This window comes from Microtus oregoni, unplaced genomic scaffold (assembly GCF_018167655.1).
Source record: "Microtus oregoni isolate MIOR12 unplaced genomic scaffold, Mior012 000042F_ref0000377, whole genome shotgun sequence".
Taxonomy (NCBI): domain Eukaryota; kingdom Metazoa; phylum Chordata; class Mammalia; order Rodentia; family Cricetidae; genus Microtus; species Microtus oregoni.
Genome location: NW_024543209.1, coordinates 6,834,346 through 6,862,076, shown reverse-complemented (window position 1 = coordinate 6,862,076; position 27,731 = coordinate 6,834,346). Strand labels below are relative to the sequence as shown.

At 45.7% G+C, this 27,731-nt stretch overlaps 1 protein-coding gene across 1 annotated transcript in view; it reads right to left on the bottom strand.

The window, feature by feature from the left end:
• Positions 1-1,821: 1,821 nt before the first annotated feature.
• Positions 1,822-27,731, bottom strand: part of Nedd9 (neural precursor cell expressed, developmentally down-regulated 9) — a 50,742-nt gene continuing 24,832 nt past the window's right edge. Inside the window, exons 3-7 of the mRNA XM_041632869.1 lie at positions 11,087-11,188; positions 10,501-10,602; positions 8,178-9,419; positions 6,792-6,881; positions 1,822-4,363 (exon numbers count right to left, since the gene is read on the bottom strand). Coding sequence (XP_041488803.1) covers positions 3,854-4,363; positions 6,792-6,881; positions 8,178-9,419; positions 10,501-10,602; positions 11,087-11,188 — 2,046 coding nt within the window. The 3' untranslated portion in view covers positions 1,822-3,853. The remainder of the gene's footprint in view (positions 4,364-6,791; positions 6,882-8,177; positions 9,420-10,500; positions 10,603-11,086; positions 11,189-27,731) is intronic.

Sequence of the window (27,731 nt, the reverse complement as noted above, 5' to 3'; positions counted from 1 at the left end):
TGAAGGGTCTCCCTCCCACAGAGACTGTTCACTGCCTGCACAATATAGGTGCTGGACCCCTTCCCCCCTCTCTGAGTGGGAATGTTTCAATCGGGCTGAAATAGCTACACAACATTCTATCCCTTTCCCCAGCATTCCTCGCCCCATCCTGCTTCTACAACATTCCCTGGACCTTGGAGAAGGTCATAGAGATGTCTACCATTTCTTCCATTTACAGCTGATTGTTGGGCCATTAACCACACTGACCAGTTAGAAGTCTGCAATAGATATTTCCCACTGAAAAAAAGAAATCTTCTCTCTATGAGCTGGGTTGAGAGCAGCAGTAATCTTTGGGTATGAACACAAATATTTAGAATGAAATGAAACGGGCAGAATATAACTATTTAACAAACTAATAGCAGTAGCTTCACCTCTGGACTTTATAACCTTCCCACCACAGACTGACCCTCTCCTCCAGCATATAGTATTAGACACAGGTTTCCTTTGGAGGCAACTTATTCATTTGGGAAGTGGTTGGTTTCACTTGTAACAGTTACAGGATTTATTTACCCTTATTTATGTATTGGGTATTTTTCCTACATGTGTGTCTGTGCACCATGATAATACAGTGCAGAGTATACACAGAGGACAAAAGTGGGTGCTGGATCCTCTAGAACTGGAGTCACAGACAGTTGTGAGCTGCCGTATGGGTGCTGGGAATTGAACCCGGGTCCTCTGGAAAATCACCTAGAGCTCTTAGCTGAGCCGTTACTCCGGCCTCGAGAGTAAATATTGTTCAGTTTAAATTTGTGCAATTATATTTATGAGGCTTTTTCTATTTATGAAATTGTTATCTGCAAAAGTTCATAAAAGAGTTTCTCTTGCATTTTCCCTAGAAATCTGAAAGTTTTACATTTATGTCTCTATTCCGTGCAAGCTAATTTTTGTGCAAAGTGTAACATTTTTCTCTGTAGAGAGATTTGGTTGATTTGGCACTATTTTCTCCCCATAGGCATTCCATCTACCCCACTGGAATACCTTATTTTTGTCAAAAATCATTTACTTCCTTTACGTATGGACAAAAAGATACAGGTGTTATGGTTGGATTTTGAAATTTCACCCACAGGTGTGCTTGTTTGAACACTTGATCGTCAGCGAGCAGCACGATTTTGTAGGTTGGGGATACTTTGAGACAGATCCTGGAGTAAATGTGGGCCAGGTAGGTGCTAACCTAGCCTCACGTGCAGCCAACAAGATGTGAGCAAGCCACGATGCAAGCAAGCCTCCACTGCCAGTAACCAAGGCAACATCCCTGTCTTCCCAGATGGACAGACTGACTTTACCCTTTAAACTGGGAGTCCAAAGAAAACTCTACTCCATTGTTTCTATAAGATGTTTTTGTGGCGATCACAAGAGAAGTAATTAATACACAGGTGTATTCAAATACTTTCTATGCCTCAGTGGTTAGGAATTCATGCGGTTAGGAATCTATTTTTTTTTTCTAGTTTGCTTGGAATCATTTTCTTTGTGCCTACCCCAGAATGAAAAAAACAAAGTCCACTGCTGAAACTACTCGAGCGGTCACACCTACAGAATAGAAACAGAAACCACCCCTTCCTCGCTAGGTGTGCGGGTGCTGTAGCCAAATGTGGTGGTGCACACCTTGAATCCCAGAACTCTGGAGGCAGAGACAGGCAGATCTCGGTGACTTCAAAGCCAGCCTGGTCTACATAAAGTCTCTGTAGATCAATTTCACTTTCTATACTCAGTGAGCCCAGATGGGTCGATACTTAATCCCATGATAAAGACAGACACATGGAAAAGAAACCCAACAACTAGGAAGAGAATGATCTAAAATTTTAATAGCTTGTATATACAAGATGACAACAGGCAATACAAATTGGATAATTTGGTTTTGACAATGTGGAATGTCATCACTCAGGTTAAGACAAGGCAGCCCTTTCCCAACAAATACACATCGTACAGTAAGAAGTCCAAGCAAACCCTTCCTGACTTTATCCAGTGGTTCCAATGCGCCATAAACCACTTCCTCCGCACACAGTGAACTGTGGTCCCACAGCTCAACTGTTCATCTTCTGGCAGCTCAGAGCTTTGAGAACTGCAGTTGTAGTTTGTTTTAAAAAGCACCATCTCTTTAAAAACTTCCTCTGATTAAAAAAAAAAAATTACACTGAGGTCACACATTCTTCCCAAGCCCCTCCCTGTGTTTGTAATTTGGTTGTTTAAAACAAGTAAGTCAAGACGTACATAACACACGCTGGGTGGTGGTGGTGCATGCCTTTAATCCCAGTACTTGGAAGACAGAGGCAGGCGGATCTCTGTGAGTTCGAGGCCAGCCTGGTCTACAAGAGCTAGTTCCAAGAAACTCTGTCTCAAAAACCCAACCAACCAACCAAACAAACAAAAACACACAAGAAAACCAAAACAAAAACAGAATCAAAGAAAGACTTTTATAACAAACAAAAACACATCTCCAAACAGGCCGGAATGGAATAATTTTCACAGACAGAGACTACAAGAATCATACTTCTCGGCTTGGTCACAAAGAAATAGGGGAATAGTTCGTCTGTCCCTGGTGAGTCTGGTGGCACTGGTGCCTATGCTGTATCCACACAGGACGTGTGAAGAGACAGACTGCAGGATTGGTGCTGTGACTAGCTGTCACATGGTGACATGCTATATCCACAAGGTCCATGGCCACAGGGGGTGTGTCGATCAGATACCTGCAGTTGTTCTGAGTGTTGGGTACACATAGGGAAGTTTTCCGAAGGGTGTAGGGTACACCAAGCAATGAGAGAACAGGAAAGGGCCTGGTGGCTCCACAGTCCAGTGGCTCAGGAGCTGCCATTTTCCTTTGGATAATGAAGGTAGAAACTCCTCAGAGAGACCTTTATTCAATGACTGGCAGTTGGAAACATCCCTTCTTTTTCTCTACAATCACAGTCTGATGTTATCTTCATGAATTCCCACTGCATTTTTTTTTTTAATTCAACTCTCAGAGTACCTGTTAGAAAACCTAGTGGCTCAATCTCTCACAAATGCAGCCCCATGGAAACAATTGTTCTCTATTGTAGCTTTCTTGCTGAGTTGAAAGAGCACAGTCACAGCTGTGGACAGTCTCAGACCAGCACATGTGTCTTGCTTCCCTCTAGCTCTCGAAGCATTGTGCCTTAGGTAACTTAGGAGCTCTCGAAGCATTGCGCCTTAGGTAACTTAGGTTAATGTATACTTTTTGAAACTCTCTCTGTCCCTCCTCCCCACTCTCTCTCTTGGCCTTTTCAACCAGAAAGGGGTCATTTACCATTGTGTTAAAGACAGTCCAGTTTGAAAATGTTTTAGATAACAACAAGTCATACCATGACTTGCTACATGGGAGGTGAACACTTGGCAAATAGGACCATGAGCTCCAGATGGAGTGTGCCGGGCTCAGCTCACCACTGACACATACCGAGCAATATGACATCCAACGGGTATAATTTTCTACAAAACCCAAACAACGCAGCATTAGGAGGTGCTTACTAAGGTGCTTCTTAGTTCATGTTTTTAATGGAATGTATCAGACACACATCTACAAACAAATATGGATACATAGGCATAGACAAACACGGACACATTTCTGTACAGCTTATGCTTTAGATACGTATATGTATATATAAGAACCACACAGGGGGAAAAAAGATTTCCCACTTCAGCTCCCTGAATTGATGAAACTCGACTAACTCACACACAACGTTAAAATATTTCATTTTCATATAAAATATCTACAAAAATAGATAACCTTTACAAAAACCAGATCGTATTTCCAGTTTTCCTTAGTAATTATTCCCTCAGTCCCTTCCGCCTCTTTTGCTTCTCAGAAGGTGGCCATCTCCAGCAAGGAACGCTTGAACAGCTGCGCGTTTCTGGACAGATCAGTTACCTGGTGCACCATCTCCTGCAGGGCCGTAGTGCTGGGGTAGTGGAGGGCGGCCATCTTGGTTGCCATCACTATCGTCTTGAGCTGTTCACAGAGCTGGTTGCTGGAGTTCCTGACTTTATTTCGAATGTCCGGGGCCGCCACCTGCCTCGTCAGAGTGTCTCCAATGAATACCAGTTTGTGTGCGCTGAGAATGACAAACTTGCTGTGTGCCACAAAGATACGTGGGGGTTGGGCCGAGCTGACACAGCTGAAGAGGGCATCGATGGCGTTGAGGAGGGATATGAAGTGGGTCTCACATTGGTCGTAGTAGAAGCAAAGCAACTGCCTATCCTGAGCACCCACGCTGTTGTTTGTGGTTGGGAGGGTCTGGGAGGGCTTCCACTTGGACATGTCATTCTCCACGGGCTTGGTGATTTCTTGTTCCAACAGCTGGAACTGACTCAGCTGGAAAGAAGATAAGAGGCTTCATTAGGGGAAAAACATGCATTGTAAAGGGAAAGAAATATGGCTGTGAAGTCAAAAGATGGCAGTTTCATCTTTAATAGATGCCAGCTCCTTAGGAGCTGTGTACTTAGCCAGGCTTGCTTCCTAAATCGTACCAACACAGACCCTGGGAAGACAACCCCTAAGGGATCCTCCAACCTTGGGATAACACCATTTGTCTTTTTCTCCTTCAAATTGGAAGACAATGTTGGGTTTAAACCCCAGCCTCACCTTCTATGCCATTATGAGGGTTCAGTGAATTACTGTTATTCACAAAGTGCTTGAAATAGTGTTTGGTGAATTGCAGGCTCTGTGTGTAAATATTTCTTAAATGTTGAGAGAAGGCAAGGGAAAAGCAGATGCAGTGGCCTTTCTGTCAAAGGCATCACTGACAGTTTGCTACTTTTGGGGGAGGCCCTCCCTGCCTCTCTCTTCAAGATGGAAAATTCGTGAAGATTCTCTATTTCTCCTGTCCTCTCTGTCATTATGACCCTTTACTGCAGGAAAGTAATACAAATGTACACCTACTTAGGGAAAGGATACAAGGACATCCAAGCATTAATTGTTTATCATGCTATATGGCATGTGTGTGTTGGTCAGAGGACAATTTGTGACAGGTGGTTTCTAGGGATCAAGCTCAGGTCATCAGGTAGAAAGTTCCCGACACTGGGCCATTTCAATGGCTTGGGTGTCCGCTTTTTTGATGCTCTTCTTTGCATCCCTAACTGGACTGTGGTTTCAAGCTGAAGTGATAATTTCTAGCTATTTTCCTAAGAATCCTGAGATCAGGACTCAGTTAATCTCTCACCCTGATTCAGAGCTGAGTCAGCACAGGGACAGCTCCATCCTGCTCCCCCCACCCCCAAGAAGGGCACAGTCAGTTTTGTTTTGTTTTGTTTTGTTTTGTTTTTTTGATTTTTCGAGACAGGGTTTCTCCGTAGCTTTTGGTTCCTGTCCTGGAACTAGCTCTTGTAGACCAGGCTGGCCTCGAACTCACAGAGATCTGCCTGCCTCTGCCTCCCGAGTGCTGGGATTAAAGGCGTGCGCCACCACCGCCGGGCCACAGTCAGTTTTGTATTGCACAGAATTTACTTTCTTCTTAGGAATTACTTTAGTGTGAGCTAGTTCCCTCCAGCTCTGCTGTCTAACGGGCCCAATTGTTCATGTAAGCAGAGCAGATACAGGGTGGTGTTCCAACATTATTAGATAATAACAAATTTAATTTCAAATCACGTGTTCGTGGAGGGCAGTGCTTTCCCATTTTGTAGAGAAGGAACTGAAATTTTGGCCCATTACGTGATGTTCAAGTTGACGCACCTGTTGCCTAGAAACAAGGGGTTGAACTCGGGTTTGCCAACAACATCTTGTCACTTCATGTTGAGATGTCGCGAAACAGCTCATCTGTTATGTCATTCCAGCCTAAAGAGTGTGTATCCTTAGTCCATCTCTCTCTGCTTTCATGTCCTTGGCATTCGTATCTGCCCTTGTGTGCTGTGCTCATTAAACTTTTGCGTGAACTGCCCTCTGCAGAACCCTTGGTGAATGGACTTGGACCTGTCTCACTAACGTCAGATCCTTCCCTTTGATCCTTAGACTGGACCATGAAAAACACAGGTAGAGGGATGGGGTTGAGGAGAGAGTTAGAATCCAACTCTTATAAGGAATTTGAGAACCACAGAAGGGTGTTGACCTAAGGAATTCCACATGAAATGCCATCTACAGAAAAAGCTTGGGAGCTAGTCACAATGGCACACACCACAATCCCGGCACTCAAGAGGTTGAGAAACGAGAATATCAAGTTTGAGGCCAGCGTGGGCTACATAGGGAGACCTTACCTCAAAGTATAAAATAACAAAGCAGAGTCCCATAGGAAGGGCTTTGGGAGTCCATTTGTGAGTTTTATAAAGTCAGACGGGACCCAAGTGAGGGGGCGACTAGAGAAAATGTTGAAGAGTAGAGGAGAGTGAAGCAGATATTGGAAGAGAACCAAGAGAAAACCAAGGGGAAACCATAGCCCTGTTCCTGTCAGTCCTGCCTGCATCTTTATCCTCCTGAACTCCCTCACTGTGGCCTCCACAGAAAACCAATTAGCTTGGGCCAGCTTGACTAGGACTTGTGTCTTGAGACCAAAGGCTTTAACTCAAGTAGTCCTAATGTGTAACGTATTAACAGGCAGAGCCCGAACAAACCCCATCATTTGGATACAATCCAGAGATACTCAACTGGAGTCACAGACCACAAGCCTTCACTTGGTTCTTATGTCCTATTATACCCCTGGGACTTCTTCATGCCGGCGAACAGGCAGGCCCTCAACCTTTTGAGTTCTCTATTCCCTACTAAGTGGAGCTCTTTCCTCCATGGAAGAGCCCACGGTTTTGTTTGAACTTACCTGATGATGCTCCAGCTGGGCCTTGTTCTGCTTGATGATGTTCTCTTTCTCCAAGAGCTCCTTCTGCTGTCTCTCAAACTCCTCCTTGCCCTATTGTTTTCAACACAAATACAGTATTACTTCACCACCGGGAGTCACTTATGTGAACAGCGTCATTGACAAGCGCATTCAGACTCTCGTTATCCACTGACCATTTCCCTCATGTCCCGCTAGACATTATAAACACTGACAGGGACTTCCAGAGTTACTGTGGAGACAGGTTTGAAAAGGAAAGCCTGTTTCCAAGGAGTCGGCCTTCATTGTTACTCCTAGCTAGAGACCTTCCCATGATCCTCTCTGCACTCTCGTCAGAAGCATTATTTTTCCATGGTTCTTTTTTAATAGGTTATATGTGAACCCAAGCACTTTCAAACCAAGGTAAAAAAAAAATGGGTGCATATTTCACTTCCAATGTCTTTGACTCTCCTGTATCTCTCTACCTGTACTTAGTATCCGCCAGTGTACACCATCAGAAACCCAGTGAGATGAATGTTAAATGCCTTCATCTAAGCTAGGCCATTCCTCAGCATGAGATGAGGCTCAGTTGATCCCTTCTACTCTCTTGTGCCTGGGGGCTTTCAGTATTTAAGTTTTCAGCATAATCCATGACTCTCAATCAAATGGGAAAGAATGGCAGAATAAGACACTAAGTTAAATACTAAGTGCTACATTATGATAGAGGGTTTGAATTCTTCAAAGCAGACAGGGAAGTTTCCAGGATCCCAGGGCAATTGGGAACTAGCACAGTCTACACCTAGGAAGCAGTTGACAGAGTTTAACATATGTAGGCCAAGCTGTTGGCCAATTGGCAAATGATCACAGACCCTCTAAATCTGATGGGGCTGTGTGTCTTTGTAAGCAGCAACACACACACACACACACACACACACACACACACACACACACAGAGTAGGTTTTAAGAGTTCCATAGAAACTCTCTATGTACAGATATTTCCAATAGTTATTTTTCTTAACAGTGACATGTTTTAAAACCGTTCATTGCGATGGACTGTCCCATGGAACTGCGCCATGCACCAGCAGCGGCAGAACTGATACCATGACTAGCGGACCCACTGTTCCCCATTGGTGGGTCCCCTCCAGTTTGCCTGCTGTGTATCAGTGAGATTTAATACAGCCCTTTGGAGTTAGTGCATGCTCGAAACAAAATGCAGGCCCCGGGAGGTTAAATGAAGTGGCTGTACAATTTCTGTCCAACCTCACCCTTAATTTTCACAACACTTGGACTAGCACTCAGCAGGTTCTGCCCTTTGGCTGCCGAGCCCGTGGACATCAGTCCTGGGCTCCCTGAATGTGAGTGTGTGTGGTTTACAGGAGTGGCTGCCTTACCTGTAGGTGGACATAATCATAGTCATCCATCCAGCTCCGCTCAGAACCATCACTGCTACCACAGTCTGGTGGCTGGTCCTTGCCTAGAGTGGGAGGCAACGGCTTATTGTGGACCTGGGCCTTGTAGTCACCGGGGCGCAGTGGCTGCATCTGGGACCCCGTAAGTGTGTACTCGCTTGAGTTCATGATGCTGTCAGGCCCATTTTTCAGGTGGGAACTGCCTGGAGCTGCTCTAAAGAGAGTCTCCGCATAGGTGCTGATGGTGGTGGTGAGTTGCTTAGCATCATCTGGCACCGTCTTGGCTACCATCACAAACCGGTCCAGATCATCACATTTATTTTGGGGCTTATTGATAGCTAGGACATTCAGGGACCAGCTGCATTCATTCAAATCGTGGCTGGTTTGACTGAGAATCTGGTGGGAATCTTCTGCCCTCTGGAGTTCCCGCTTCATTTTGTTGTGAAGGACCAGTTCTGGGAGGCAGGAGGCATTGGCTAGAGCTCCCTTGGCAAAATGGAGGTATTCCCGTAGAAACAGCTCTACCTTGTCCACTGCTGTGCGGATCTCATTGATGTGTCTTTCCATGTACCCGTAGCACCTCCAGTCCGTGGTGACGAGGGACATGAGGCCACAGACACCCATCTCCAGGGTCTGCTGGAGGCGATAGAGCTTCTCAATGGCCGTGTCTGGGTCCAGTAGGAGCCGTTTGTCCTGAGATGGGGAGGCTGACAATGAGGACTCCTTTGAGGAGGTGGAGGATGTGGACATGTTACTCCTGGTACTGCCAGTGCTGGAGAAGGAGAGTCGGTTGATCCCATCGACCACATCCCGAGAGCCTTTGGCGTCCGCTGGGTTGTGCAGAGGGACATCGTAAACACCATCTCTTTCCTCCAGATTTGCCTTTTCACTGGTTTCTGCTGGTACCTCCAGAAACTGAACTCCTCGGGGGACATCATATGCATCACTCTGAGTGGCCCCGGACTGTCCCGGGTGAGAGGGTGGATGATGCACAGAAAGACTCTGCTGTCTTCGCGCCATTGGTTCGGCGGCTCCTGGGGCGTCACAGGTGAATTTGGTGTGCAGGTCCTTCCCCGCTGTCTGGGTGCTGGTCGGAGGGATGTCATAAACCCCCTCCGGTCTCATGTCTGGCCTTCCGTCTTGTTTCATTGGAGAAGGAAAATCATATTCCTTTTCCCTAAGCCCCGCTTCATCTCGATAAGCTGATGGTGGAACAGCATAGAGCTAGAAAGCAAGGAAAAGGCCACTTTATTGGTTCAGTTGGATCTTAGATGGAGGCGGAAAATGAACAGTCCGTGAAGGTGTGATCCCGAGTCCACAGACCTCTTCCCTAGATCGTCTGCCTCCTCCCTCTCACCCTTTACTAATTTCAGTGGTTTCCCAGGCTGCAGTATGATCCTTAGAGGATGTGTGCCTGCATCCTTGCGCACGGCATCCATTACCATTCTCAGTGGTAACTGGCTTCAGTGTAGAGCTCTAAGTTCTCACCGCTGGGTTGCGGTCTCAGGTTTCCAACCATTTACTGACTGTCCCACCCAAGTTGACCCATGGTGAGAGGCAGAGGGCAGGATACATAGCACTGAGGGATCTGAGTTCTCTTCTTAACCATCAGACAGATCATTTGTGGAGGTGCCCGAGTCTCCTTACTGTTCAGAGGCACAGTTCCCCTATCTAACTGTATTCAGAGTGTGGGTACTCTCAGAGATCAACAGAAGACAAAATGAGCTAAGGTGTGTGTGTGTGAACTGAGGAGGATGTAGATGAGCAGTTCTCAACCTGTGGATCGAGACCCCTTCGGGCAGTCAAACGACCCTTTCAGAGGGGTCACACATCAGATATACTGCATATTACAATTCACAACAGTAGCAAAGTTACAGTTATGAAGTAGTAATAGAAACAGTTTTATGGTTGGGGGTCACCACAGCATGAGGAACTTTATTAAGGGGTTACAGCATTAGGAAGGTGAGAACCACTGCTGTAGTCCCTTCTAGAAAGATGAGATGGATTAGATACTGAAAACTGAACTCACTCTCTTCCCTTCTAATTGACTCTCATTATCAACGGCTCTGTAATTTAGGGGATGCTCTAAATTTGTCATTATAATTATAAATTTTTGACGAATTGCTGTCTTCTCTCACTTGCTTCCTTCCCTCTTTCTCTTTTCTCACCCCCCCCCCTCATGAAGTTGGCTCCTCCCTTTTGGAGTATGCCATTCTTGTCCTATCCCAATGAATGAACACACATCAGCCCGCCCCATACACACAGAGATCCTCATCCACACCCAGTTCTTTACCAGCTCACTTACCCCTTGAGTAGGGGGAATGTCATACACCCCTTGAGGCTTTATCTCTCCCACTGGAAATGAATGCATTGGGCCTTTCACTGACGAAGGAGGGATGTCATATACCTAAAGAGAAACACTTGAGTCACCCAGGATGGAAATGCCATCTCTCACTTCCCTTGCTGCTGTTTTCCTGCAGGTTGATCTATCAGGTCATATACAGACTGGGTCTCTAACAGCATCCCATGCCATCAGGACACATTAGGGGTCTATGGAAGTGTCCTTTATGAATTATGCGTTCTTTGATTTGGATTGAATATGAAAATGATCTTCCATAAAATATCTACCCTATAATTTCGATCATTAAATTGCAAATTTCCAGAAATAAAATGACAACGTAATAAAGCAACAAGCTATTTCTCAGATGGAAGATTAGACTTTCTGCTGGGGCAAACCCAGAGAACATGATTTAAATAACACTGGGTTGGTCCCTGGGCAGGCAGCTCAGAGCTGCATATGATGAGATTGTGACTGGTGACCTTCTCCTGTGTGGTCCTGAAGACATGCTACCCCGAAAGCCAGCTCCCCTGGTGGCGTTCCCATTGCCTACCCCTTGAGTAGTGTGGGAAGGAGGGACATCGTAGACATCCTTTTGGTATCTGGCTGGGTACTCGTACACATAGCCATGGCCTGTTCTCACTGGGGTGATCACCTGTGGGCGAAAATACACAGAGATGTCAAATGACAGCCCCGAGTCCTCAGCATCTCTTAGCCTGTAGTCAGGCACACATTCCTAATCAATCCCTCACAGAAAGGAGAGAAAAGGAAGGAAGAATGAAATGGAAGGAAGGCAAAGAAGGAAAGAGGATGAGAGGGAGAGAGAAAAGAAGACATGAAGATACAAGCTCAGAACATGAAGGAAGTGTCTGAGATATCATCATTGCCTTTGCTAAGAATTTTCCAAAAATCCTATTAAAGGTCATCAATAGAGTCTCAATTCCCTGTATTCAAGGAGATATGAAATTGTCTTATATCCTATAAATTATGAAAGTCAGGCTGGAGAGAATGCTCAGCAGTTCAGGGCACTTGCTGCTCTTACAGAGGACCTGAGATTGGTTCCCAGCACCCACCACGTTGCAATTCCAGTCCTGGGGCACTGATCCTCTCTTCTGGCATCCAGCAGCACCAGGAACATGAATGGTGTATACATACATATTCATGCACACACATAAAAATCAATAAGTCCCAGTAAAATAAAATAATGAACATTTTAGCTGAACCTTTTAGAGTAGCCAATGTACAATACTACATACAGTCTGGAAAGGGCTCCGGGCCTTTTGTAAAGAACACAATACAAATAGTTTGGCCACTTAAAATTCCTCTCATACCTTCCCCAGTATGCTTCTTCATCTGATATGATTACTGTGATTATAGCTGACATTCCACGGGTCACTCTAGTCCTTTCACAGAGCCACTGATGAACAGCCTTGTTCTTATAACTGCCTGGGAGCATTCACTCTAATTTACAAAACAAGGGAAACACAGTTCCCTTCAGTGTCTATAGGAGATTGGTTCCAAGATCTTTGGCTGCTCAAGTATATGGGGTATGGTGTGTTGCACATATCCTCCATACATCACTGGGCACACTTAAAACCCTTTCCAAATTACTTTATGGTCTACAGTGCTTTACAAAGACTAAATCAAGAGATGGCAAACTGTATTGTTTAGGGAACAATGACACAAGTCTGCACACGTTCACTGCAGATGCAATTACTTTCTAAATACGTTTGACTTGCAGCTGGTTGTCTCCTCTGATGTGGAACCCATGCTGCAGAGGATAAACTGTCCTGGTGGGGAGGCTCTCAGGAGCTCACAGCTTGGAAGTGCCCTGACCTGTAGTCTCTAATCATTCCCCATTTCCACCAGGGAAGCAAGTGTCCCCAACAACACCTACATCCAGCGGGTATCAGAACTCACATACACTCACCATGGACTCTGGCATCTGGAGCCAACTCACCTAGTGGGTTAGCTTGCTTACTATCCATTGTCCCTTCCTCCCTTCCTCCCTCCCTCCCTCCCTCCCTCCCTTTCTTTCTCCCTCCTTCCCTTTCTCTTTTCTGTGTGTCTATGTCAATGCACTCTCCATATGTACATACATGGAGAGCAGAGGTTAACCAACTTCATGTATCTTTCTCTACTTCTCTCCTATCCGTCTGTCTGTCTATCTATCTATCTATCTATCTATCTATCTATCTATCTATCGACAGCATCTCTTCACTCACCATTTGCCTTTCCCAGTGCCTATGCCATCTCTGGGGTTATAGGCATGTGACACCACACCTGGCTTTTCTAGGTATGTTGGGGTGTTTGAAATCAGGTCCTCACATTTGTTGTTGTTGTTTGAGACAGGGTTTCTCTGTAGCTTTGGAGCCTGTCCTGGAACTAGCTCTTACAGACCAGGGTGGCCTCGAACTCACAGAGCTCCACCTATCTCTGCCTCCCAAGTGCTGGGATTAAAGGTGTGCGCCACCACCACCAGGCTAGGTCCTCACATTTGTACAGCAAGCATTTTACCCACTGCTGGCTCCTATGTCCTGCTATGCACTGCACTGGTAATTCTAAACAGGAGAGAAACACTGTTTCAACTTAACTGATTTAATCTTCTCAGGGCTTGCAAATTGCCACAGTCTTATTTTTGCCTGACTCCCTACTACCAAGCCATTAACAGTGTCCATGCCAAAGCCTGCCCACCATGTCTTTGAGAAGCGGCACTGAAAATCAGGAGGAGCTGTCTGTTCCCAGGAGGCCCTCATCTTTCACCCTTTAACGCGAAAACTCTGGCGTCGGGCTGCCTACAAAACTATGTGAGAAATGTCCCGAGTCCATCTTAAGCTGAAGCGAGTGGAACGCAGCCAAGTGTACCAGTGTCTGTACCCCAGGGGCTCCAAAACCTCCCTGTTCAATTTTGTTTCAAATGCCTGATGCTTACCACTGATTATTTCTTGCACTGAAGGTAAAAGAGATTAGTATGCAGCAAACATTTCCATGCAGTCTCTCCTTTGTCTCGGGTTTAGAAAAGAAAAGCGGCGCTTTAAGTTTGTTGGCATAGAGAGACGGAACCATTTTAGGAAGCAGCCATTGTATTGTGCGCAGCAAATAGTCCTTCATAAAGAAGGGGGCTGTTTGCTAAAGTCTTTTAATGCCCTTGTATGTTTTTTATTTTTTTATTTTTTGCACTTGGCATTGTGTAACCATGATATGAAGATCTTGTAGACGTTCTGTTTATAGCTTGCTATTTAGCTTGTAATAGAACCTGTTCACAACCCAGCTTTTGTTGAGCATGTAATCTTCTAAGAGGGGGTTCCATGCCAAGCTGCCAACTTCGGGATGCCGGTGAACTAAAGTCGATTGAGCTGAAGTCCTGCATCACTCTTCAACTTTTATTTTGAAAACAGGGGAGTAGGGAGGTAGAGGGGGCAGGGCATGACCCTTAGAAAGGGCTAGGGACCAAGCCATCCCTGGCCTTTGTGGCCCTTCCCTGGCAGGACACACTCAGGCTTCTTGGTATTTACCATTCCACTTCCTGACAAATGTCACGGAACCCCAACTTGCTCTCTCTTTCTCATTTAGAGGATTCCTGTGGTCATCTGGTGTTTAAAACTTCGCATTCCAAACCAGTCATTTTCCCTTGTTTATGCAGTTAAAGAAACAGATGGGGAAAACCACGGGAGGAAAAAGCCAATAAAATACAGCCTTCCCCGTCCCAGCATTCCTGGCGGGACATCCTAACTCACATGGATGCACCGATGACATTTAAGTGGGACCAAAGCTTTGCTTCTGGTGTGACACGTCCAGAGCATTGAGTGATCCACGTGGTCACTTAGGAAAGACTGCTGGGGCTCTCTTCAGCGCCACCTTTGTCTCCACCCTTGCTAGGACCCCTTCCCTGCCAGTGGTGTGTTCCCTCCTCAGGGAGAAGTACTTGGCCGGCCTGATCTTCCAGCTCTTTCTTCCTGCTTGACAGGAGCACACACACAAAAAAATAAACCTCTACATTATCTCCCCATTCATCCACCTAGGACTACTGATTTTCAGTCTAAGAGGCACACCAAGAGCTAAGACTAAGCCTTTGGAAGAATTCTCCTGGGCATTAATGAAATCACTCCCTAAGGGCATTTTCAAACTAATTTCTCAATGAAATCAAGTCGGGTTTTTTATTTCCCTTTTTCCTCTCTGTTTTTCTTTGGTGCATTCCTTTTATTCTACGTATTTATTTATAGTTACAAAGGCTTCGCCCTAAGAATTACCAAGCTGACCTCTTAATTCATTACTGCCTCCCAGGGAGCTAAACTGTGAGGTGGGCGGGGGCCCTGGAGGTCCCGGGCAAGGGCAGCTGATTCCCTGATTATGGTTACCCTGCAAAGGCCCTGCCCACTCACATGTGGCTCTGTCTCTGTCCTGCTGAGAAATCCTGTTCTTGCCAACTAAGAAGAGCTACAAAGTAGAGAACAGATTGCAGTCAATGGGATTTTTTCTTCCTTTCTTAAAAACATTTTTAAAATCAACTCTCATTAGTTGTTTGTGTGTGTGTGTGCACATTTGTGAGCGTGTAGATGTATGTAAGTGTACACTTGTGAGTGCGTGGATGTGTGTGTGTGATATAGGTGTGCATGCTTGTGAGCGTGTGGATGTATGTGTGGTGGGTGTGTACATGCTTGTGAGTGTGTGTATGTGTGTGTGTGAATGCTTGGTAGTGTGTGAATGTGTGCATACACATGTGAGCATGTAGATGTGAATTGCATACTTGTAAGTGTGTGTGTACACACTTATAAGTGTGTGGATGTAGGGGGAAAAGCTGATGTCAAGTGACTCTTTGACCTCTTTCAACTTTATTTTTTTATTTTTATTTTTTATTTATTTATTTTTTTTAAATTTTTTTTTATTGAGAACAGGAGAAAAAAACATAAACAAAAAACAAGTTTCCACCTCCTCCTAGCCTCCCATTTCCCTCCCCCTCCTCCCACCCTTCTCCCCCTCCCCCCACTCCTCTCCTCCTCCCTCTCCAGTCCACAGAGCAGTCTGGGTTCCCTGCCCTGTGGTAATTCCTAGGTCCTCCCCGCTCTGTCCATATCTAGGAAGGTGAACATCCAAACTGGCTAGGCTCCCACAAAGCCAGCACATTAAGTAGGATCAAAACCCCGTGCCATTGTCCTTGGCGTCTCATCAGCCCTCATTGTTCTCCATGTTCAGAGAGTCCGGTTTTGTCCCATGGTTTTTCGGTCACAGTCCAGCTGGCCTTGGTGTCAACTTTATTTTTTAAAAAGATCTAGGAATAGATAATCTGTTTGTTTTTGATGTCAAAATGCTACTATTGCTGTGTGATGCCGTAGTTACACAACTATAACCTTAGTACTCAAGAGGCTGAGGCAGGAGGATTGTGAGTTTGAGGCAAACCTAGGCACATAACAAGACTCTCTCCAAAACAAGCACACAAACACAAAAAAAAAACAAGTAAACACCCCTAAATAAAGCATTTTTTCCCTCTTTAGTATGTTACAGTTGTGTGTAAGAAGCTGGAAGACTTCAATTAAATTCTTACTTATAAAGGCTATGAAACTGTTAAATAATGTTTCACATTAAAATTCTCTACCAAAACAGGATTTAAAAATATTTAGTATTTTTTATGTATATATACCATGGGCATTTGGTAGCCTCAGAGGCCAGAAGAGGGTGCCAGATCCCTAGGAATTGGCGTGGTGGACAGCTGTAAGCCAGCATGTAGGTGCTGGGAACTAAGCCTGGTTCCTCTGTAAGAGCAGTCAGTGATCTTAAGCCTCGAGTCATCTTTCCAGCCCTCATCTTATTCTTTGAGGTCGGGTCCCTCACTGAACCTGGTGCTCATCGATTTGGTTATACTGGCTGGCCAAGGAGCTTGAGGTCTATCTGTTTCCACCTTCCCAGGTACCAGGGTTCCCAGTTCGAGTCTTCCTGCTGCCACTTCACCCACTCAGCTATCTCTCTAGTTATTCATTGTACGTGTTCATGGGGGTCAGTGTACTAGTTTCACACACACACCACACACACACACACACACACACACACACACACACACGGAGACATGCACTGACTGCAAGCATTTATAAGCGAAGAGTCTGTAGGGCTGGGCCCTGGCAGGCAGAGTGAGAAGACCAGAGACCTCGGGTATGCTACCCTTTAATTGATGTGTTTACATAGGTATAAGGAATAACCTCAGTGGTTCTGCCCTGCACGTCAGTGGCGTTTGCTTCTCCCCGCACTGAGCCTTAGATCCTGACCATAGGGACAGTTTTGAAGATGTGTCTGACACTGTCCTTTGTAGCGGCAGATTCTGAGACCATGGACCCAAACTCACGTGGGAAAAGCACGAGAGCAACTTGCACCTGCACCGAGCAGATGCCAACTCCCACGTCTTCGCTATATGTTCCTAAATGATACAGCCTAACAAGTACGCGCCCAGCATTTAATTGCATCAGGTTTTGTAAGTTACCTAGAGATGATGGTTCAACGTCTGTGTGCAGGTGTGTGTAGGTTAGACAAGCATCACGCCATTTTCGGGAAGGATTTGAAAGGGTCTTTGGAGATTCTGGAGTGAATTCCCAGAGATGACAGAGGGGTCTTTCCACTTTCATGATCTATACTCTGGGGAGTCGTGCTCACTGGAGTTAAAGAAAGATCCATCCACTCGGATAGCAGAAGGCTAGAGTCTGGGGATTGGAGGAAAGACCTGTGGGGCTCTTTCTTGATGTTTCCATATTCAGTTCACCTGGGCTTGTATCATAGCAGAGCAAGGATCCAGCATCCAGACGCTTGAAGGCCTGGCAAATGGGTGCAGAGGAGAGACAGCCTGTGCTTGGGAGACAGTGCACATCCTGTTGAAAAGTAGGCAGTCATGCCTGTTTCCAGCTCTGGGCTGTGCTGTCAGGTCTTGCATGCACTTGGAAGCCAGAGTATAGAAATCTTGTTTTCAAAAGTGGCTCAAAATTTCACAGCAGCGTGCTAGCTGAATAAAGTACATCTCTGGTCCCCAGGCTGCCTGGATTACTTTCATCTATATGATTTTTTGTCTATGTACTTTTTCCTTTTCCTTCTTTGGGACCTTGAAAGCCCCAAGTTCAGACCAATCCCATTTCTATCAAGACCAAAAGCCTCTGGTTTCCTGGAATGCCGTGAACACCCACACCTCTGCCCTGGCTTTGTCTAGGCGACTCTTTCCCCTTTCTTTTCTTCAGATTTCATTGTGTTCAGAGCCAAGCAGAATGCCTCTCTCTCAGAAAGCCTTCTCTGGACAGACAAATGTCCTCTGTCCTTGTAACACTCCAAGTACTATCTCCTCACTTCTGATGGTGCATACGATTTAAGGTTTGACTCTCCAGGTGGCTTCATGACTTTTCTTAGTATGCTGGGGCTTTTTCATATCCATTTATGTATGAGCAGCAGGTTGTGCCTTGGATATAGCAGAATTGAAGAGAGATGATGCTATAAGGATGGTTAACCATAGCTGCCTAGGTAGAAGAAGCCGATTTTCCAGGTCAGCCATTTCTGGCATGAGTGCCCCCCCCCCCCAACAGGCAGGATTCACATCAGCCCTGGTGATGGTGAGCTCACATCAACCCTGGCGATGGTGAACAAGCGAGAGAGCTGAGAAAAGGTGAACATTCAAGTGGGGTCAGCAACCACTAACGAATGTACCAGCAGTTGTGCTGGGAGAAAAAAGATATCATTCTCCACTACTTCCTTTGGCCCCAGAAAGAGAACATAATTTACAGGAATAAGCACTGTGCTTCAGTTCCCAGGGCATGTGACTGCCCTCCTGTCATAAGAGCTCTGTACCAAAGGTTGAAAAGTGCAGTGGCTCTGCAAGGGAAATGGTGGGTGGGGACAGCTGTGATTCTACCACCTAGAAGTCATGAGAGCATGAACACAGCCATAGCCAGGCTGTAAGCCATCACCTGGGGGACATGCAAAAGCACGAGCTTAGAAATGTCTGTGCCTATGCGGCTCGCAGATGAATACCAAATCCTCTCTAGAGGTAGAGAGAATGCCATAGACCTCAAATTATGTTTACAAAAATGATTTAAGTGACAGCGTCCAAGATACCCAGGGAACCAGTACCACAGGAGGTGAAACAATACCAACAGGAATAGGGCCAGTTCTTGCTTGCTCCCTGGTGGGGATGTACTCTGTATATTAGTACAAAGATCTCACGACAGTTTGCCTTCAAACTGTTTCATGAGTAAACATGAAGATAACACAAAAAAAATCACTAACTCCTATGTTAGATGAAAAGACAGTCATCTTTATACATGTGTGAAGCATTGGAAGTGAGGCCCAAGAGGTACTGGGAGCATCAAAGCAAAGTCACAAATGACAGGGGACTTTGCCTCTTAATAGTCATCAACAGGTTTACTCAGGTTATTATTTTATCAGTATTGCCAGTGTCCTGATTATCATCAACACAGGTCAAGGTACTCCAGTGGAAAGCCCTGGGGGACGGAGTGTTTTCCTGGGCTTTAGAGATGAAGGCCTTTTCTGAAGAGAAGGGGTGACGAGGTCCTGTGCTCGGGACCCGTGATGAAAATTCTCATCAGTGGGAGACCACAAGCTAACGCTTGTCAAAAGCATCTCACCAAGAAGCAGGGCATGGAGCCTGCCCTCTGTGATGTGTATAAGCAAAGACTTGCCCTGGAGATAACTTCGCACATGATATCACTGGGGCCAAGGCCTCAGCAAGTCTGGGCTGTAGCTTCCCTTGGGTATCTGTCGCACCTCCTGAATGAAGATCTGGGATCAGGGCAACTTCAGCCTCTCAGCTGCCTGCTGCTAGCTCACTGGAACATCACGAGAAGGAGGAAAGAAGCAGCCATCTACCATTCATGAAGGCAAACTCCCCTTATCCCCTCAGATCCTCAGGTACTCCCGTGTCTTTCTACTCTTCCTTCAATGCAACGTCTTACTCTTCCCTATTTCCTATGCTACCAGCAGCCACGAGGAACAGGACCAGAAGCTGAAAAGTTGATCTCATAGGAGCTGAGAGTAGAATGAATCGAACGACGGCTAAAGAAAGGCTGGGAAATGGAGGGGTAGGGACGTGCAGAGAGCATGGTGGATGCACAGGGCATTCAGTTGAATAGGAGAAAAGCATTCTGAAGTTCTATAGCACAGAAACGTAACTGTAGTTGACAAGCATTAGTTGTGTATTGCAGAATAGCTAGTAGGGAGGATTTCAAAGTCCCCAACATCAGAAAATGATAAATGTTTGAGCTGATGAACAGGTTAACTCACCTTAACTGAACAAGTACTGAAATACCCTATAAATATGTACAATTACTATGCTATTTTAAAATCACACACACACACACACACACGCGCGCGCACACACACACACATACACACACACGCACACACACACACGGAACAGAAAACTATTTGAGAAAGAAAGAATTGAGGAGAGGAGAGATGTGGAGATGGGCTGGGAAGAGCACTGGAAACTTCAAAAGCGTTGCTCAGATTCTGGTTGCTATCATTCTGAAATCTACTCTATTATCTATCTATGTATTACCACCCATCCCCTCCCTTTACCTCTTGACCTCTGTATGTAACTAAGCTAGGGTTGGGGATGTAGCCCAGTGGTGGGTGCTTGTCTAGCACATGCAAAGTCCTGGATCCTATTCCTAGCACTGTCAAAAAAAAAAATCTTTACAAAACTCACAAGCTATAATATTAGGAAAAATTAAAACGATAATAAAGAATTCCACCTGGAAGCACTTTCTTCTAAGAGGATCATAGTGCATAGGCAATCACAATAGTTACAAAGGTAATGTCTGGTTTTGCAGTGAATTTTATATCCCAGCATTTTCTACCTGCATCGCCACAAAACCGCTTGAGAAAAGGCACGCACCAGGTAATCCTTTGTCCCTGCTATTTAAAGATGGGCAGGTCAGATGGCTCAGTAAGTAAAGTGCATCCTGGTAAAACCTGACCACTTCAGTTCAATCCCTGGGACTCACATGCTAGAAGGAGAGAATCAGCTCCTGCAACTTGTATTCTGACAGACCGCATGGATGTGCATACACACATGTGCACGTGCGCGCACGCACACACACACACACACACGACTAGGATGGGACAGAGCCCGAAGGCGAAGAACCAGGCTCTGGTGTCCTGCCCTAAAATCTTCACCAGAACCAGGCAACTCAGGAAATATGCCACTCAGAAAGCATAACAGGAGCCGGCGAGAGGTTCGAGCATGGCACTGCAATGACAGACCCCATAGCCTGGCCATCAATTAACCCTGCGATGGTCTAATGAACAAGGGTGTCACGTGACTAGCATCTGTTGCTTTGTCTCGGCAGAAGTGGGAACTGTAATTACACTGCTGTCTGCCTACTTAACCCCCTTGATTTATTTATACTGCCTACCTCTCTTTGGGTTTTATGCATGAACAAGACTACGTTGATTTCTAAAACTGATTATTAGGTAGGAACTCTTCCACTCAAATGAAATAAAGAAGCACTAACAGAGACACCAGAGCCTTTGTTGGGCTTTAGAATAACCCTTTGTCTTAAGTGAGCAATTTGCCCTCTTCCTTTCTCAAGAAAATCCTAGGAAAAGAAATGTCACCACCACCAATGCCTGCCCACTAGGACCATGGCTCAGTTTTAAGCAACTGAGAGCCATAGTGAGCTGCCTGTTTGAAGTCCAAGATTACGTCTTAAACTTCTGCGGGGAGAGGAAAAGCCACACGTTGTCTACGCTGGCTTTATTAATTCTCTATAAATTCTCTCTGCCCAGCTTGGCTGCAGCAGTGAGCTCATTTGTTTACTTGCATAGCAACAACATAGTGAAAACTCAGTCTGACCTTACAAACACGCCCTCCCAGGGCCAGAGCCAGGCGTAACCCACCCGATGGCTGGCTTCTCTTGCTTTCTTGGAGTCCCTTTTCTCTCTATTTTGGAGACATGACTTACTTTCCTTTAAGGACGTTTGAGATTTGATTTTATGCTGGAACTAAACATTCTGTAAGCCATCTAAGTCACAGCCGGCCTCCCTCTCCACTTGAGGAAAAGGCAAAGAGAAGGAAGGCTCAGAAGTGAAACCGCGCTCTTGGGTCACTTGCGTTTGCCACAGCCTTGTATGTCAAAGCACTCAAGGGAAACAGTACCCTGATTGTTAAGCCTCTAACATGTCTCCCCTGGTGCTGCCAGGAAGTCCTGTGTATAGCGAGCACTAAAGAAATATTTAGTTATGGACTGACCAAGCACCAGAGAGCAGCGAGAAGCACTGAACATCAAAACCATGGTGGGAAATGACGTCTGGGTTCCCAAGTGACCAAGGTCTTTTATGGGACAAAGCTGAATAGAGTTGGTGACAATTAGGCATTGAAAGCCAATTTTTATATCCCTTTCAGTTGGCTGAAATGTTCTTTTGAATGAAACCCCAAAGGACAGGCATTTGGACTCTTTTGTTATCTGAATAAATTCAGCAGAACAACATGCATTCTTACATCAGGATTTAGAAAGATGCCCTAGACCGCCCTGTTGGACCAGGGGTAGGAGGTGATGGAGGAGAAGTTTGTGACCCAAATGCCAGTGGGTATAACTCAATCCTAATTAGTCTTAGTAAATAAAAACCCGGAGTCAGATATTAGGGGGTGAAAGCTGGCAGATCAGAGAAGCAGAGCAGCCAGTCACTAGTTCTTACTTCTCTGAATCCTCAGACTGCATAGACAAGATCCTGTCTCTAGGAATCCTTAGACTGAATCCTGAGCTCCTGTCTCCTCCCACTTTATATTCCTCTCTCTACCCAGCCATATCACTTCCCACTCCACCTCCCTAGTGCTGGGATTAAAAGTATGAGCCATCACCACCTGGCTCTGTCTCTCTTTTAGACCGATTCAACCTCGTGTAGCCCAGGGTGGCCTTGAACTCACAGAGATCCGTCTACTTCTGTCTCCACAGTGCTGGGATTAAATGTGTGGCACCACTGTGGGTATTATTTCTCCTTGAGTAGGAGGCCTCTCACAGCTTAGTGGGAGGAAGGATGTGGTGGCTGATGGGACAAATGGCAGAATTTGGTGCTAGTTCTGTAGACGGCTGCCATGCTGAGAGGTACCAGGCCTTTTTCTTTGCCAAAACCATGAGGCTTATATAGGGAAAAATGGTAGAAAATAGCAAGACCAAAAGAGGAAGTGCTTCCCTGTCTTATAATAAAGCATAGAAAACAGCTCTCCAAATGAGGAACTTCCTGGAAGTTTTCTTGTGTGCAAGACCCGTGTCTGTTAAAAGCTGAGTTTGTGCTGTCTAAGACAGCACAACTCTTGTCCCCCGTGCCTCCATCTGCCCTTGCCAGCTTCTAAAAAGAGGAGTTCATCTAATGTGCACAGTGGCTGTGGATGGAAGGGGGGACGGGCCCTAAGGAAGGGAAGGAACAAACTGCCAATGTTTAGGGGTCGAGCTGAATTTTTCTAAAAATGATTTTTGAGGGTAGGTTACTTAATGAAATCTTGCAAGTGGTTCTGGGAAAGAATGTGATAAGGCTATCTGGATCAGAGCATTTTGTCAAAGGCCATTAGAGAGAACCCAGCTGTAGTGGTCACTTGGCGGTCTACGGAACTGAAATGTGGGAGGGAACTAAAGTGTGGGAGGTCACTCGGCCAATCAGCAGAGGAGTAAGTCGGAAGTAACTTCAGCTGGTGCCTCCAGTCCTTTCTCGGTGTCCTATTGCCTATATTAGTGACACACACCACACATTTTCTAGAAACATAGGAGGAAATACTCTCAAAGAAGTGACTTCCATATACCAGAGTTACAACTTGACAACTGTTGTATTACTTTGGGAGTTCCCCGTTTACAGCTAATTCAGTCTGGCAGACAACTCCATTTGATGATAGGACCGTGTCCATTTGGAGCAGTGATGTCACGTGATAAGATGTCCACATGGCCATATGCTCAGTGGTACCTCAGATCTGACATCTCCCAGATGGGTGCTTTGGACATAAAGCTGGGTGGCTGGAACCTCCCTGGCTCAGCTCTCTTGGCTCTTTGGCTACTGTGTGGCTGTGAGGTGCGAGTCCTCTGCAACAACATTAATTCCTGGCCAACACAACGTCTCTTAGCACCCCAGGTTCTGGTGAGCTGGGATTGCGAATGAAGTAAATGTGCCCTCCCGTTTTAGACCTGGCAATGCCACCTGCGAGTTGGGATGTAGAAACCATTAACGCTGGAGTCAGACAGACATGAGCTCAAACCAGGACGGCCTCTTGAGAGAGGCCGTGAGTTAATTCTGGCAGATTGACTTCTCAGACCTCAGCTGTTTCCTCTGCAGGGTGGAGGGAAGGAAAGCTACACTATGCACGCTGGAAGCCGCCAGGAGGGTTAGATGACACAGAAGATAAAATGTCCCCGAAATGGAGCAGAGGCTGGGAGGCATTTTAAGGTCATTTCTGTACTTCAGATTCAAAGCCACATTGCAGGATAAGACTGGGCACCATGTTTCAGACTCTGAAGTTCCACAAGGTTCTTTCGAAGAGTGGACCTCTTGGGTCTCTCCAGAAATTAACAGCACCTGTCGAGTGTTCACACACACTGTTCTATGAGTGAACCACCTGTACCTCGGGCACCGGTGGGCAGACCGCTCATAGCGACCATGCGCACCCTGCAATTTGTGAGTTGTATGTATCCCAGAATAGCTAGACATTTGTAGATGACACAGTGTCAAAGGAGTTGGGCGAACCTGCTGGCTGCTACCAGACACGATGGTTCAGGTATGACTACTTAGAACAGAGTGTTTGCACCATGACATTTTCTAGCCCCGCATTTTGTGCAATGAATTCCGGTGAACTGGTTTTCTTCTTTTCTTTTGTTTCTTAAAGAGGCACTCAAACAAGATTTTCCAGGTTTTATCATTAATAATAAAATAAGCTCTCTCTCAGAGAGCATTCATTATCTATGCAGTGAGGCCTCCTGTGACAGGCGACATCTTACTCACTCAGATAAGCAGTCACTTAACAAGCCGTCGGTGGACAGGGAAGGTTAGCCTCCGTTGTCTCGGTGTGGGTGTGTGCAAAGTTACTAATGCGCCCTCAGAAATATGTATTATCTGCGAGCTTTCTGACAGACTGTCGCTGAATCTGAAGACTTTGGCCCTGACCAAACAAAAAGGACCTTTGTTCAGTGAAGGAGGTGTTAGGGTTTGCTCATTCCCTTGGCGTGGGTGACCGTCTGGGAACACAGCCTTTCAGTTCAGGGTGAGCTCAACCAGCCCCACCCCACACGGTTGAGGACCTCTAAGGCACTGTGAGATGTAAAATGCACCTTGATCTCTCAGGGGAGACATTGTAGGTAACAGTTCAGTACTCTGGGCGGTTTCACAAGCTAGACCCTTAGGAATGTTTCTTAGGTTTATCTTTATATAAAAATGTACAATTCTGGGACATAGTTGCACTTTACTGACTTTATATAAGAAAAAACTGGGAGTATCTTCTGCCCTAGGATTAACTTTTTAGCTGTGTGTGTGTGTGTGTGTGTGTGTGTGTGTGAGAGAGAGAGAGAGAGAGAGAGGGGGGGGGGGTAGGGGGCAGAGAGGCAGAGACAGACAAACAAATAGACAGATGAGAGACAACAGGGAACAAAAGGAAGAAAGGTAAAAAGTCAGGGGTTGTCCTCTCCAGAAACGTAAGTTTCCTCTAAATCTATTTTTTTTTTACTTGTTAGTTTTCATATAATATTGCTTAATATACATAGCAGTTAGCTGGCTGGTATCTGAGATTGCCAGAGGCAACTGATTTCAAAATGCCTAAATGCCAACAAGGGAAGTCTTTGGTTCCTAAGCCAACACTCATGGGTGTCTGTCTGTCTGTATATGTGTGTGTGTGTTGTGATGATTCAGTGTCTAAGAAGGCACAGACACCATAACTAATGCATTTCAGGATCTTGTATTACCTTTCAGGAACCAGTCTGGAGGACCTGCCTAAAGTCTTTGAGTCATTTCCTCCCAGCATTTGTTGCCCTATTTTGGAATTGGCCATCTTAGAGATGATGTCATGGGGCTTGGTAAATCTTGACAGTACTCGAGTTTTCTAAGAAGCCACCACAAACTAGTGCTTGCCCCAGCCTCGACAATGGTGGCAGCCCATCCCATTTCCCGTGAGCTCCACGGTATCAGTGAGGTGTGCATATATTGTGGGGTCAGAAAATAAGAAGAGAATACGGGGTTTCCAAGGGAAAGTTTTAAGCTGCAGATGAGTTTTAAGGTGTGAGCGGTTTGAAAATACACTATAGGAGGGAAGGTATCCTAGACATCATGGTGCCCACTGCTCTGAGAGTTGGTATACAAAGTCTAAGTTTTCCCTCCGGGAGACTATGAAGGAGTTTACTAGTCTAGCTGACAACACTAGGAAAAAAGTTAGGCCTCAGACAAGCCCAATGTAATTTTTCCCCCTATTTTATTTGATTTTTTTGAGACAGGGTCTCAGGGAGTCCAGACTGATCTTTAACTCAAAATGTGGCCAAAGATGGCCTTGAACCCCTGGAATGATGGCCTCTGCCTCCTGAGTGCTGAGATGACAAGCATGTTCGGCCACACCTGGCTTAAATGATGTCCGAGGCCTCACACATGCTAGACAAGTGTTCTTTTATGGAGTTATATCTCCATCCCTGAAGCCCAAATTTATGTCATCAGTTTTTGTTTTGGTATCACATTTCTTATTTAAGGACAGCTATGATTATGGAAGATGAGATGTGCGTCCTGAAAGGGCCCTCGGGCGGGAAACTCATGTGGCCGTGAGCTGTTGGGGAAGGTGTGAACAGGGGGAGACTGGGTGAATAAGAGACTCGGAATCACTTTTGGGGGTTAGTTTTGAGGTTAGCTGAACTCGGCTCATCCATCTGTCATGTCGATCTGTGTGCTGCTATTTGACTGCATGTCTTGGCTTCCCCGCGTCAGAAGGTAGATCCGAACCAGTCTTCCAAAGAGGGCAGAACATAAATAATCCTGCTAGTTAGAGTTAAAGTACCAAGTCTTACAGAGCTGCCGTCGAGGGCTGGGGGGATGGCTCTGTGGGTAAAGGCACCTGCGGTTAAGCCTGACGGCCTTATTTCAATCCCAGAAACCCACACGGTGGAAGGAGAGAACCAACTGCCATGCACTGTTCACTGACTTCCACATGTGTGTTGCCCCCACACACATCCATGGAAAATAAAGATATACATGCATATGAAAACTTAGCTAAGTAAAGAGTTGCTTCAAGAAAAGAATAACTAACATTGTTCTTCACGCAGTTTGAGTGTGAACCAGGTGTGTCCCGTGGCGGTTGCTCACTGAAGCAGAGAAGTGAGGTGGTTCTCCGACCTTTGACTTGAGAGCATTTGGGTTCTCCAACCTGAATCCAACTCCCATATTTTGAGTAGAATTTTCCCTTTTTAAAGGCTGAATTTTTTTTTTTAGAAAATTCAGCTTTTCAAATTATTTGACTATGAGTAACTCATTTAATTTAGAATTGTCTGTGAGTTCTTGGCACCCTCAACACATGTTTAGAAGTCTTTGCAGAGTGAGAAAGCCCTAACTTACAAATTGTTTTCCAAATGTAATGGAAGTGTCACGAGTCCCACATAGAATTAATGAGGCTTGCGTGATGATCTTTCCTAAGCGCTTGTCTTGGGGTTGATTAATTTCTGTTTTGCACTTATTTAAGCTCCACATTCTGCAGCTTGAAGTTTTCTCTTTTTCTATTCAGCTTTCAAACGTTTGCACAGGCCCTGGGCACTCTGCCCATAAAGCCTAATGAATAGAGCAGCCCCGCACATAAAACCCAGAGAGAAGAGTCATGCAGCCAAGCAAAGTGTCAGTGTGTGAAGGTTCCAGATGACTTCGGTCCCTTACCACCCTCTCCAGAATTCTTACAGAACCAGGGAGAGACCCGCATGCTCAAAGGGTTCAGCACATTTGCTGGGAATAGAGTGTGGACATACATGGGCCATACTGAGAAACACACATGTTCCATACATTCAGCATGAATGCTGAAAACTGGGTGTGGGTTCAGACACCTGTTATCCCAGCATTGGGGAGGATCAGAAGTTCAAAGTCATTCTCAGTCACTTATCGAGTGTGAGGCCAGCCTGGGGTCACTTGGGACTTTGTCTAAAACAAAGAAAGCCCAAACCCAAACAGAAGTCTGAGAAAGGAGAAAGGAGAGAAAGGCAGGAGACAGGACTTGAAGC